Genomic DNA, 13,020 nt, shown 5'->3' with positions numbered 1-13,020 from the left:
GCTTCTAGAGTTGATTGAACTAAGTGTAGCTGGGAAATTGAGATATGTATATGCATGTATTAACCAAGTTATCATTATCATTATCATATATCTAACAGACAGAAGACTTCTGGTGCTGAGGGGGAGCGTTTAAAAGAAGCAGCTAACATCAATAAATCATTATCTACCTTGGGGTATTTACATTTTAGCTTAATACATTAAGATTTTGAATTGTCTTATTTCTGCTTTCTCATTGAGTAACTAGTATTCTCTAATCATTCTTGCAGTCATGTTATTATGATACTAGTGGATGTGGCAAATGGGAAGCAGAGGCATATCCCTTACAGAGACTCTAGACTAACTTTTCTTCTTCAGGTTGATTTATATGCTGGTTTAGTTTGACTCTTTAGTCTCAGGGTTCTTTTGTTCATCACTATTTGGCATAAAATGCAGGACTCTCTTGGCGGAAACTCGAAAACAATGATCATTGCCAATGTCAGCCCTTCTATCTGGTTTGTTTATTTATCTGGAACTATATTTCCTTTATCGAAACTTTTCAGGTTACCATAGAAGCTTGATGGAGCTTTACCCGTTTCACTTTTGCAGCTGCGCTGCTGAAACATTGAATACACTTAAATTTGCTCAGAGAGCAAAACTTATTCAAAATAATGTGAGTGTCATTCTATGATCAGTCTGAATTTCTTTCAAAGGAATGAATCTCATCAACCTATCACTATACATTCCATATATTGTTCTTGTAGGCTGTGGTGAACGAAGATTCTACTGGGGATGTAATTGCTTTACAACATCAAATTCGACTTTTGAAGGTGGTATCAGTTATTTCTTGTAGTATAAGTTTTATGTGAGTTGCTAATTTAACTAAAATGATAAATTTTTGGGCCAGGAAGAGCTTTCTATCCTCAAACGACGTCAGAATGTCTCTAGGTCTTTGTCATTTTCTTTGTCATCGATCAGAGATATAAAACAATCACTAGAACTAGAAGACTGTTGCCTAGAAAATGCAACTGACATGGTTGACCAACATGAAGATAACATGCCGGATTATGAATCCAAGGGCATCAGAATGTCCCACAAACAGGTATACATGGGTAGGCTTGGCTATGTTAATGAAGGCCCGTGTAATGACAATTTATGTATGAAGGATGAACCAATGTTTCTATTGTTTTCATGCCTTGTTGCTTCAAGATATATTGAATTAAGGACTTCTCCTTTGTAATTATTCATTTGTTTTATAAGAGATCACTGTCCTAAGTAAAATAAGAAGTTGTGATTATGCTTTTAGTTTCTATGGGAGGGTAAGCCTTAGTGGAATGGTAATGCAATGCCTTTTGATTTGTTCCAAGTTTTAGCTGTGGAAGAAAACCTCTCTTATAGCGATGCAATGTAAATTTGGCCCTCCCCATATCCCATGATGGTGAATTCTTGTGCACTGGTCTGCTTGTGGCTAAACTAACATAATCTACCACTAGTCTCCTAAAAGCAACTTATATAATTGTTAGCATCTCCATGAAGTGACCATATAGTTTTTTTCCTTCAAATATTTATATATTCAAATCATTTGTGTCTCAGTTGCATTCATTGGAGACAACTCTTGCGGGTGCTTTGAGAAGGGAACAAATGGCAGAAATTTCTATTAAGCAACTAGAAGCTGAAATTGAACAATTAAATCGTTTGGTATTTCTCTTATGAGCTCTTCTTGCTATTGGAGTTTTATATTTCAACTCTCTTCACTCTTTATCCATAAATTTGCTGTCACTCAGGTTCGTCAAAGAGAGGAGGACACTAGGAGTTGCAAAATGATGCTTAGGTTTCGCGAAGACAAAATTCATAGATTGGAGTCCCAACTTGCTGGTTCGATTCCTACGGACACATTTTTGCAGGAAGAGAATAAAGCACTTTCTGATGAGATTCAAATACTTCAGAGCAGACTTGACCGAAATCCTGAAGTCACTCGGTTTGCTGTAGAGAATATCAGGCTTCTAGACCAACTTAGAAGGTGATATATCGTTTGTTACCAAGACGGTGACTATGAAATATTATCTCTTTTTTGCAGTTCCTTACAATTACTTGCACAGATATCAAGAGTTTTATGAAGAAGGGGAGAGAGAGATTTTATTGACTGAAGTGTCTTCTTTGAGGGATCAGGTACTTGTGTTTCTAGAATTAATACAGAAATAATTTCCCTTTTAGATTCCTTGTTTTTTAAGATTCTATGATTTACCTTCGTTCTGTAGTTGCTTCAATATCATGGAAGAAACTCCATGCAGGGTAATTCAAATCATGATATTCAACCTCAGGTTAGTCTATAATTACTTGAAGCAGTTTATGATTTCCATTCCATTGAACATTTCATTCCCTTTTGCCTGTTAAAACAAAATGTATGCTGAAATTGTGTTTCAAAACCAGACTTACAGAGGGATATATTTGTACAAGTATGGTATGAAATTCAGTCATTGTTAGAATAGTAATCTTTAATCAACTGCTTAAATAGCCCCTTAATTGAAGCAGTAATCAACTTTCATGCTTACGTTCAAATCCAATATATTTCTAACAGTTTCCATTTACTACTGGTGCAGAAAGCTCAGTGCTGCAATAAAGAAAATAACCTTGTTGATCTAGAGGTTTTATTCCTTCATAATAATTTAACCTTTTTTTTCCCCTCTCAAAATAGTGATGTGTGACTGCTTCTGTTCATGGATTGCAGCTAAGAAACACCCTCGATGAGTTACAGGAATGCAGGCGCAATTTAAATTATTGCTTAGAGGAGAATGCAAAACTCAATAGGTATTATTTTTGTACTCCTTTTGAAGTCCATTTGGTTGTATGCAAGCAGATTGGAGCTCCAAATTTTGGCTGTAAAAATTCTAATGTTTTTATTGCATATTTATACAGGGAAGTAGACTCTCTTCACTCAATGTTAAGCAGCACAAATAGTACAAAGGTAGTCTTGTTATTCTGGTTTAACATCTGTACATTTTGTCCTTTACTATATTGTACAAATAAATAGGAGGAGGAGCATGTGAATGGTGTTTGTGTGGAAAGGCTTATGATGAACTCAATCATGTGAATTCTTTTGGAGTTGGACCTTATTTCATACACATTATGGTCTTTATCTTCAAATTTATTGTTTCTTTACCCCTTATTATGTATGATAGTTCTGTGTCATGTGAAATAATATTTATTTTTTTCCGTTAATGTTTTCAGGTTTCTACCAAAGGACCATTTATTGAAGCTCAGGCAGTTCCAAGGATGGGGGTCAAGCATGAAACTCATCTGTCACAACACACAGATGATATTTTAAATCTGCAGTTGGAATTAGATATAATAAATGTCATTCTGAAGGAAGAGAGGTCTTTCCGTGGCATATTGGAAGAGCAAAAAATATGCTTAAATAAGGATTTTATGATGGCAAAAGACAAGCTTGAGCAAACAAGCAAACAATTAGAAGATGCAAAGGACGAGCTTGGAGAGGCAAAATCTGTCATTGAAGCCTTAGAATTGCAGCAAATATTATCTATCAAAGAGATAGAAGAGATGAGGAACAAGAACAGCCATTTTATGGAGCTTATGGGGAAACAAGAGCATGAAATCATGACCTTGAAGAACCAACTTGCATCTAAAGAGTTCAGAGATAATTTGCTTTCAAATAATCCAGAGTTTGAAAACAAGTCCCCCTTACAGGTAAAACTCAGAAGGATGCATGATTCTCTTGAAAAAGCGAAGCAACTGAACATGTCGTACCAAAGTGATCATGCATTCCAGATATCCAATGAGGAAGAGAGGGATGAAATCCGTCGGCAGGCCGAGGCTGAAACTGTTGAGGTAATTGTCTGTATGCAAGAAGAACTTGCCCAGCTCCAGCATCAAGTAAATGATAGTCATTTGAAGGAAACAGAAATGGAAGAGAGTATGCTGCATCTGGAAACTGAATTGAAGGAGTTGCAGAAAAAAATGCTTACTACTATTGATGATAATAGAAGTTTAAAGGAGGAGCTTGGCCAAAAAGATATAGAACTCACATCACTGGCAGAAGAATGGGAACTGTTAACCTCTGAGATTGAAGAGGTTCTTCTTGATGGATGTGAGGCAATAGTTGATGCCTCTGAAGAACTTGGGAATATAAGGAATTCATTTCCACAGAAAAGGATCTGGATTTCTGAACAAGTTGGCATGATAGTTAGAAAAATTTCTGAGAATGAATTATTAATTGATGAACTTAGAAGATGTTTGGAAGATGCAAGCAATAAAAGAAGTGATATGGAGTGTATGCTGAAGTCCTTAAGAAGTGCAGCGTTAGTCATTACTGAATCCCACCAGAAGGAGTGTGCTGAAAATGAAAAAGAAATTCTCCTATTGACCTCACAATTGAGTGAAAAAACATCTACTGTGGCACAACTGAAGGAGCATTTGGTAATGGCAGAAGATCATATCAGAAAAGCATCAAATTGTTCAACAGTGGCTTTTGTAGTTGTGAATAGATTGTCAGAAGTGAATCTTGGTTACCTGGATGATCTAAAGCATAAGGATATTCTGCTTAGTGAATTAGCAGAAACTAATAATAGGAAGGATGTCCTTCTCAGTGACCAATCCACTTCATTTGTTCAAGCAGAGAGACAGATAACAGAGTTGCAGGAAAGATGTAATGATTTATGGCAGAAGCTGTCTGAGGAGCAAGAGCATTCTCGTGCTTTGGAACAAAAGCTTGAAGATATTGAAAAGAATGCCATTTCAAAGACAAGGGAGCAGCTAGTGACATTACAAGATGGTGTCTCTTCAATCAGATCATGCATGGCCTCTTTTGCAGACCATCCAGGAAGTCTTGATAATAGAAATTCATTGGATGCATGCACATCAGACTATGATGATATTGGTGAACAAAGGGTAAGCTAATGCTGCTTTCTGATAGATTACTTTAGGTAATGTCACATTTATTTGATTTATGCCAGTGGTCTGTGAATTGTTTTTATTCAGTATTTGCTATTTTGACATTGTAGCATACAAGTTCGGAAACACATCAAAACAGTGATTCAGATCCGCTTTCTGTTGAAGAACATATAGTTGACCTGACTGACTTACAGTTGGTCAAAAGTGGATATGATACGAAAGACCTGAAATCAAGAAAAGTTGGCAAGAATGTGCTTGAAAGAGATGCTACTATTAGGCTTTTGAGAAAAGAAATCGAATGTGCTCTTGAAAGCTTAAAAGAAGTGCAATATGAGATGGCCAGATTACATGAAGAAAAAAAAGAGATGTCCGTGTCTGAAAAGAAGAGTCGGCAAAGCATAGAGTGCCTCACAAATCAGATACTTTTCCTGCAAGAAGCTATGTATCACTTTGAGGAGAAATCTAAAGTCAAGATTGATGTACTCAGTCACAAACTTAGAGGCCTGGAGAAACCTCTGAAAGAAGCCAGCTCCCATTGGTACCAAAGGAAAGAGGTACATCGTTGAACCTCTGTTTTCATTTTTCCTCTATTCCATTCTCTAAAATAAGAAATTTGTGTTTGCTTTATGTCATTCTTAGTGTTGATTGTGCATTTACTTGTTTTTTTATGTTGTCATTAACTTTCCCCATTCCCCATTGATGCTGATAGACACTTGTTGACTGAATAGTGTTAAGACAATGCTTCTAGGAATATGGCTAGAATACTTTTGGGGGTTGAATTAGGCACAATTCATTTATAACAATAGTGTTAAGACATGCTGATAGACACTTGCTGACTGAATAATGCTAAGGCAATGCTTTTTTCTTTGCAGACACTTGAACTTGAAGTTGGAGAGGCAAAGATCATTCAAGCTCAGAAAGCCCAAGAGGCATCTTGTATTCTTGCTAAATTTGAAGAAGCACAAGATACAATGAGAGAAGCAGATATTATGATCAATGGATTGGTGATAGCTAATGAGTCAATGAAGATAGATATAGAAAGACTGAAAGACAGAGAAATGACTTTACTCAATGAGAAGGGTACATTAGTCAGCAATATTGAAAGCTTACAAACTGTTGTTGATTTGAAGCATCAGGAGATAGAGAACCTTGTTGAATCAAGTCTAGTAGAAACAAGGGATCTAATTGTTACGTTGGATGATGTCATTAAAGACGTCCAATTGACGATGGCAGAAAATTTCAAGTCTTTAGCTTGTGATTTAGAGTGCTTGAAGTCTCAATGTTTATATTCCACTAAATTGATACAGCCATGGCTTGAGAAGATATGGTCTGAGATAGTTTTTAAAGATTGTGCTATGTCTGTGCTACATCTCTGTCACATGGGTATTTTACTGGAAACAGTAACAGGGATGCATGCAGAAAATGGTTTGCTTTCACACGGCTTGTGTGAATCGAACTCTGTCATAAGTGATTTGAAGGAACATAATTATAGGACAAAGCAAGAGCTTGATATGTGCAGAATCTTGAAAGGGAAACTGCTGGCTGACATCAAGAACAGTTTTGATCGTATTAATAAGAAAGAAGTTGAAGCTGGAGAAATCACCATCAAGCTAAATAATTTTGCTAAAAGCATATCAGACCTACAACTTCAGGAGGAGATGATGCTGCAAAGGTCGAATGAAATGGGATCCCAACTTGCTAAACTGATGAGGGAATTGGATGTGAGTAATACAGATATTGTGACATCCCTTTTAGATCAAGAGAAACTACTGAAACAGAAAGTAGTGGCCATTGAATGTGAGGCCGAATTTTTTATGGCAGATTGGTATGCCAAAGACTTTGAATCACTTATCCATGCATCTGAATTGAAAAATATGTCATGTAATATAGCTAATATGGAGGAGCATTTTGTCAAGTACTCCATATTAATTGAGCAACTGAAGAAAGAAACAATCTTTTCCCAAGTAGAAACTGAGTTTGCAAAACAAATTTTGATGGATAAGGAAGTTGAAGTTTCCCTATTAGAAAGAGAAGTTCAGCAGGGAAAAGTGGAAAGGAAGGACCTAGTAACAGAATTAAACCGGAATGTCTTAAGGATTACAGAGATGGGTGAAGTAAACAAGGTCCTTGAACAAAATATTGAGTTTCTAAAGGATGTTACTTGTTCTAATCATGCATTGAAGGGTGAACTTGTTGAAGCTAACAAGGCAAAGAAAAGACTGCTGGATAGGATTCTTGATCTAGAAGCTGATTATGATAAAGTAATTGGTGATGTCATTGGGAAGGATGTGGCTTCTGAATTTTCTTTCCAACAGGTTTATTTTCTTGAACATCAAAACACAGAGTTAAAGAAAGTAAACTATATGTTGGAAAATTCATCTTGCAGACTAAAGAATGAGCTGAACCTAAAGGATTCGGACTTAACCAGAATGCAGAACTTACTGGAGGTTGAGTTATCCAGAAAGGATGATGTAGTAAAAGGACTGTTGTATGATCTGAGCTTACTACAGGAATCTGCCTCAAACAATAAAGACCAAAAAGATGAAGTTGAAAAAATTGTGGCTACAATGGAGGCATTAGAAGTGGAGCTAGCTGTTAAATCAGGTGAACTTGCTGATGTTGTTGCAAACTGTCAATTGCTTGAAGCTCAGTTGCAGGACAAATCAGACATAATTAGAGCTCTTGAGTTGGATCTCTCAAAAGAACGTGAGGCTCTAGTGTTGCAAGTCAGTGAAAATCAAGAACTTAGAACTCATATTGAAGGCGCCTTGACAGCGAGAAAACTGGCTGACAATGAGCTAACAGAAAGAATGAAGATAACAGAGAGCTTAGAAGATGAAATCCTGGAAATGAACAGTGTTTTTAGCCAAATGAATGATTCATTTAAAAATCTGAGTAGTGATCTGGATGATGTCACTAATGAGAGGGATCAGCTTCAGGGTCAAGTAATTTGCCTCAAAAACAGGCTTGAAAAAGCTGAAGCACAAGCTGAAGCTAATGAAGCAATTGTTCAAGAAGCTCAGAAGGTAATGCTTTTATCTATTAAAAATGTATCATGTTTTCCTTCCATGACATTATTATTGAATAATCCATGACTCAACATGAAGAACTTTGTTATCTAGTATCTTCAACATAAGACACAAGGAGTTGTATCTTCAAGACTTCAACAGTTCTAACTTGTCAATATATATATATATATATATATATATATTTATTTTAATGCCAAGTAACATAGAAAGCCATATCAATTTGGGATTTGAACTTTGTACAGTTTTTGTAGAGATACAAAATTTTGCACATTTCTCAACTCTGGCATCTATACAATTTAGTTAAACTGTGGGAATCAGAATTCTATAGAGAGATTCATGTGCCAAGGGAAGCAAAATATATAGTACAATTATGATTTTGATAACCTATCATTAAAAGTTTGATCTTTGAAAAAGAATTTCATTTATTTTCATTCAAGAAGCCAAAGGAAAAGAATGGTGAACTAGCTGGATGATTGTTTTCTTCCTTGTTCCTGTCTGATATCTATTACATAATTACAGGTGGCAGAATCGAGAAAAATTTATGCTGAAGACAGGGAAGAAGAGGTGAAACTTCTAGCGAGATCAGTTGAAGAGCTGGAAAGTACTGTAAATGTACTAGAAAACCAAGTGAGTTGTCTTTTTTTATGGTGATATTTGACAAGACGCTTGTCTATCTTCATAGGTATAACACTTCCTTAATTATTTTGTTCAGGTTGACATCCTTAAAGGAGAAGCAGAACGACAGAGGCTACAACGAGAAGATCTAGAGTTGGAGCTACATGCATTAAAAGATCAGATGCAAAATGTCAGAAATGTCGATGGTGACATGAGAAGGTTTTGGACATTTATTCCCAACTATATGCCTTTTTTTGTGTATATATGGCTTCTTTATCGTAGGCATATGCAGATCTACCATGCTAATCTATAAATATAAAATATTTTTCTGTTTCTATTTCAATTCCTGTAGATTTTTGGATGAAAAAGAGAAAAGCCTCAATGAAGCCCTAAATCACATACAGGTTCTTAAGAGGGAGTTAGCAGGAAAGGATGCAGAGGTAGGATTTTTAAAACATTACTAATCATGTCTCTTGGATTGAAGTTTCTCGTAACAGATAAAGATTCATCTTTTTTGTTGGCTGTCTGACAGATTCGACAAATAAAAGCTCATATTTCAGAGCTAAATTTGCATGCTGAAGCACAGGCCATGGAGTACAAGCAGAAAGTTAGTAACTGTGTGGAATAAAATAAAATGATCTTGGTTGCTATTAGTTATAATTTATATATAGTTCAGCAGTACCAACTATGCTCGTAGTTTCTTTACAGGCTATTTATAGTTCTATTATTATTAAGTATCTCGTTATTTTAAATCAGTTCAAAGCATTGGAAGCCATGGCTGAGCAAGTCAAACCGGAGGGCCTTTCTAGTCATTCCACCAGTGCTAATTCCCACAATGCATTGTCAAACAAGTCTGAGAAGAATGCCACCAAGTCTCGAGGTTCTAGTTCTCCTTTCAAATGCATTGGGTTGGGCTTGGCACAACAGGTAAAATATGAGAAGGTTGAAGAGCTGTCTGCTGCAAGACTGCGCATTGAAGAACTAGAAGCCCAGGCAGCATGTCGACAGAGAGAGGTTGATTTTCTCTTAAATTGAATATTCTACAGTGGTTGGTTTTGCTTTTATGGGCCTCAATTTGTTCCTTCCTTTTTGTTGTCCAGATATTTGCACTGAATGCCAAATTAGCATCTGCTGAGAGCATGACACATGATGTAATTCGAGACTTACTTGGAGTGAAGTTGGATATGACCTCTTATGCGGTAAACTAGTCTACTTTTAGCGATTTCTTTCGCAATGTCTTTTTGTTTTCATATTTCATGTATGGTATACATGGACAAAAATTAAACTTTCATGTTATCATTATTCTGAAAGGAAATTATGCACTTGAAATTAAAATATGGTAGACACGGGAGAATCATTCCCATAAACAAAGGAAGAGATAAAAATGGAAGTAAAAAATTTTTTTTTTAACAAAAGAGTATTTAGAGTTCTAGTCGCACACTGATGCTCATCTTTAATTAAATTTCCTTAATGCAGTCACTAATTGATGATGAACAAGCGGAGAAGATTACAGAGAAAGTTAAATTTCTTACTCTGGAGTCTCAAGACAAGGTAATCTAAACTTTGGACTAGATAGCACTGTTATTATGCTGGAGCTTAAGTTAAGCTGAATTGCTTGTTCATTTCTGGAACAGGAGGTTATTAAGCTAAAGAAGCAGCTGAATGAATTCATTGAAGAGAGACAAGGGTAATTAAATTTCAGATTTATTTTGAGAGGTGGGGTGGGGTTTGAGAATCAAATGTCAGATGCTAAACAGGGAGGTTATTAGCTTTTTTTTCCTATACACACAATTCTTATGATTCTGAATCCAAATCTGTTAGATGGCTACAAGAAATGGATAGGAAACAATCAGAGTTGGTAGCTGTCCAAATTGCATTGGAAAACCTTCGGCAGCGAGATCAGTTACTAAAAACAGAAAATGAAATGCTGAAGGTAGATGATTAAACTTCTGTTCTCTCACTCTTTTTTGTTAGGTTCTTTTATTTTTCTTCCATTTCTAATTTGCGGGCCTTGCTGTCCTCATTTTGTGCAGATTGAAAATGCAAGTAAGAAGAATAAAGTAGTGGAACTGGAGGAAGAAATTAAAAAGTTGTCTGGTCAGCAAAACCTTCAGCAGCGTATTCATCACCATGCTAAAATTAAGGTAATATGTCAGCATTTTACTTTACTCAAGGTTCAAGCAGATGTTTTTGCTTCCTAGTTCCTAAATTATTTTCGCAGCACCAGATCTCAAACTATTGTCAACATATTGAATCCAAATACATCAGCAAAAAAAAATATTGAATCCAAATAATAATAATAATTCCAAAATATCTTTTACTAATCTTCTTAGTAAACAATGATTAAATGTTTTTTCTATTTCTAAAATATTAAAAATATCAGTTAGAAGAAATTATTAGAGGATATAACAATGCTCACAATTGGCAAGGTATCTTCAATATATAACTGATCGTGGAATTATGCAACAGGAGGAAAATAACAAGTTAAAGATACAGAACGAAGAACTCAGTGCAAAGCTCCGGAAGTCAGACATCTTCCATTCGCGTGTCAAAGAAGACCTTGCACGTCTTCGTGCTTCTACTGGCGCAAAAAAAAGCATTAATTTGGATGAGGAACAACGTCTGATGATAAAGCTGAAGGTCAGTTACCAAAGAAGTAATGTGATGTGTTGTACTTTGAAGTAGCTAAATATGACGTAAATTTTACATACATGAGTGAATAATGCCACAGGAGATCGAGGAAGAGAAAGTACAACTAGCCCAGCAATTACTGAGATTGTCCACTAATGTTCTAAAGGTTAGGACAATGATTTATGGTTCTTAGCCTTCCAAGTTCCAACCTCTCCAATGCAATAAACGAAGTCTGAGTTTGGTTAAACAAACCGTCATTTATACGCTTTATTTTCAGGTGGCTGGAATAGCAAGACCAACATCAGATGTAAATCCTTCTATGGCTGAGGAAGCCCTACAGGACCTCAAGAATAGGATAACTACCCTGGAAATGGAACAAGAAGATTTGAAGTTTAAGGTAAGCACATAATACATAAAGGGCCTTTTTGGATAATCTTCTTCACAAGTATTTATAGGAGGAGAAATAAGAAAGAAAATAAAATAAGTTTCTGATAGGGCCTTAGAAGGTGATGTGGGCTTGGGTGATCAGAGAGTTAAGCCCAAGGTGTGGAAAGTTTATGAGAGGAAAAATAGAAGGCAGAAAGGGAGTGAGTGATGAGGTGGTAGAGAGACAGAAGGAAAATTGAGAGGTGAGTGGGAATGTTTGTTATAGGGTCGTTAGAGGAGAGAGAGGGTATCATCATTGTTGTGAGTGAACCATTTTGGTGAGGTCAGAGAATTATCTATTCTCTGAATACTGAGCACAGCTCTGGGTGTAGTGTAGTAGGTGTTACCCCCTACTGCATTGTTTCTTTTCTATTATCAATAATCACTCACTGCTATATTGCTCTATTCTTCTCTATTTGTTTTTCTCTGTTTTCCATTGTTATATTGTGTGTGGTGCCCGTGGGTTTGCATCAGTTTCTCCATAGGCATAAAATTACTTTATGCATAAATTAATCTGTAGAAACTCTTTCATTCTAGCTTTTCCAGAAGCTAATTTTTAACTTATGCATAAACTAATTTTTCATCTTCTTTTCATTTCTAAGTTCAAAGTAGAGTAATTTGTTTACGAAGCCTTCTACATCAAATGCTAAAGAACATTTTGCTCACTTTTACACAGAATAAAATTATTAAGGAAAAGATTCGATTATCCGAGCTCATGCCACAAGCTTCTCCTTTGAACCCGAGATCTGAGGAGAATCGTTTAACTCCACCAAGGGTTTCCCTGGCTCCATTCCTTTCCAGTTTTGATCGATAGTGAAGCGTGCTATTGTATTTTGTCGTGTTTAGCCATTCATGTTATATTCTTTAATTAAGCTGTAAATAACATGTATGTAGTCTACGTTGTAAATAATCTTTATGCACAATTTTCGGAAAGCTATTTAAAGAGAAATTATTTTGCGAGATATTCAGTATAATTGATGATGTATACTTCATTTATTTAATTTAAACTCTTAAAGTAACAATTAGATTAATTAAATTTAATGTAAATTAAAAGTTTAATAAGTTAAGCAAAATCTACTTTTTGATTAAGTATTGGATAATTATTCTCTTTAACAACTTTTTATAGAATATAAAATGTCAATTCAATTGTTGAATTTTATGATATTATTTTCATAATTATACAGAATTTTAAGCAAATTGAACCTTCACTTCATATATGTACACACAAGTTATTTACAAGTTTTTAATATGTTAAGATTACAAAACTTAAATTTAACACGAGTCAACCATGATGTTTGAATGAACAAGTAATTAATTAAAATAAATATTTTTTTATTTACAAAAATGAGTATTTTGAACAATTTTTTTTCCATATAGCATATTATCTTGTTTAAGAAAAATGCTTTCAATACTTCTTCCATTTTTATATATAAGA

The 13,020-nt window shown here is 35.3% G+C and overlaps 1 protein-coding gene across 1 annotated transcript in view; it reads left to right on the top strand.

Annotated features, from left to right (window-relative positions):
• Positions 1-12,545, top strand: part of LOC100809655 (kinesin-like protein KIN-12D) — an 18,718-nt gene extending 6,173 nt beyond the window's left edge. The window contains exons 17-39 of the mRNA XM_041006730.1: positions 1,761-1,996; positions 2,076-2,145; positions 2,235-2,297; positions 2,577-2,621; positions 2,705-2,784; positions 2,893-2,941; positions 3,205-4,881; positions 4,995-5,438; positions 5,757-7,910; positions 8,433-8,540; positions 8,626-8,747; positions 8,881-8,968; positions 9,061-9,135; positions 9,285-9,542; positions 9,629-9,727; positions 10,005-10,079; positions 10,163-10,215; positions 10,350-10,461; positions 10,562-10,672; positions 10,998-11,168; positions 11,260-11,325; positions 11,437-11,556; positions 12,262-12,545. Of these exons, the coding sequence (XP_040862664.1) occupies positions 1,761-1,996; positions 2,076-2,145; positions 2,235-2,297; positions 2,577-2,621; positions 2,705-2,784; positions 2,893-2,941; positions 3,205-4,881; positions 4,995-5,438; positions 5,757-7,910; positions 8,433-8,540; positions 8,626-8,747; positions 8,881-8,968; positions 9,061-9,135; positions 9,285-9,542; positions 9,629-9,727; positions 10,005-10,079; positions 10,163-10,215; positions 10,350-10,461; positions 10,562-10,672; positions 10,998-11,168; positions 11,260-11,325; positions 11,437-11,556; positions 12,262-12,399 (6,414 nt within the window). The 3' untranslated portion in view covers positions 12,400-12,545. The remainder of the gene's footprint in view (positions 1-1,760; positions 1,997-2,075; positions 2,146-2,234; positions 2,298-2,576; positions 2,622-2,704; positions 2,785-2,892; positions 2,942-3,204; positions 4,882-4,994; positions 5,439-5,756; positions 7,911-8,432; positions 8,541-8,625; positions 8,748-8,880; positions 8,969-9,060; positions 9,136-9,284; positions 9,543-9,628; positions 9,728-10,004; positions 10,080-10,162; positions 10,216-10,349; positions 10,462-10,561; positions 10,673-10,997; positions 11,169-11,259; positions 11,326-11,436; positions 11,557-12,261) is intronic.
• The last annotated feature ends 475 nt before the right edge of the window (positions 12,546-13,020 follow it).

This window comes from Glycine max, chromosome 2, assembly GCF_000004515.6.
Source record: "Glycine max cultivar Williams 82 chromosome 2, Glycine_max_v4.0, whole genome shotgun sequence".
In the NCBI taxonomy this organism is placed as follows: domain Eukaryota; kingdom Viridiplantae; phylum Streptophyta; class Magnoliopsida; order Fabales; family Fabaceae; genus Glycine; species Glycine max.
This window is presented reverse-complemented; position numbering and strand designations above follow the sequence as displayed.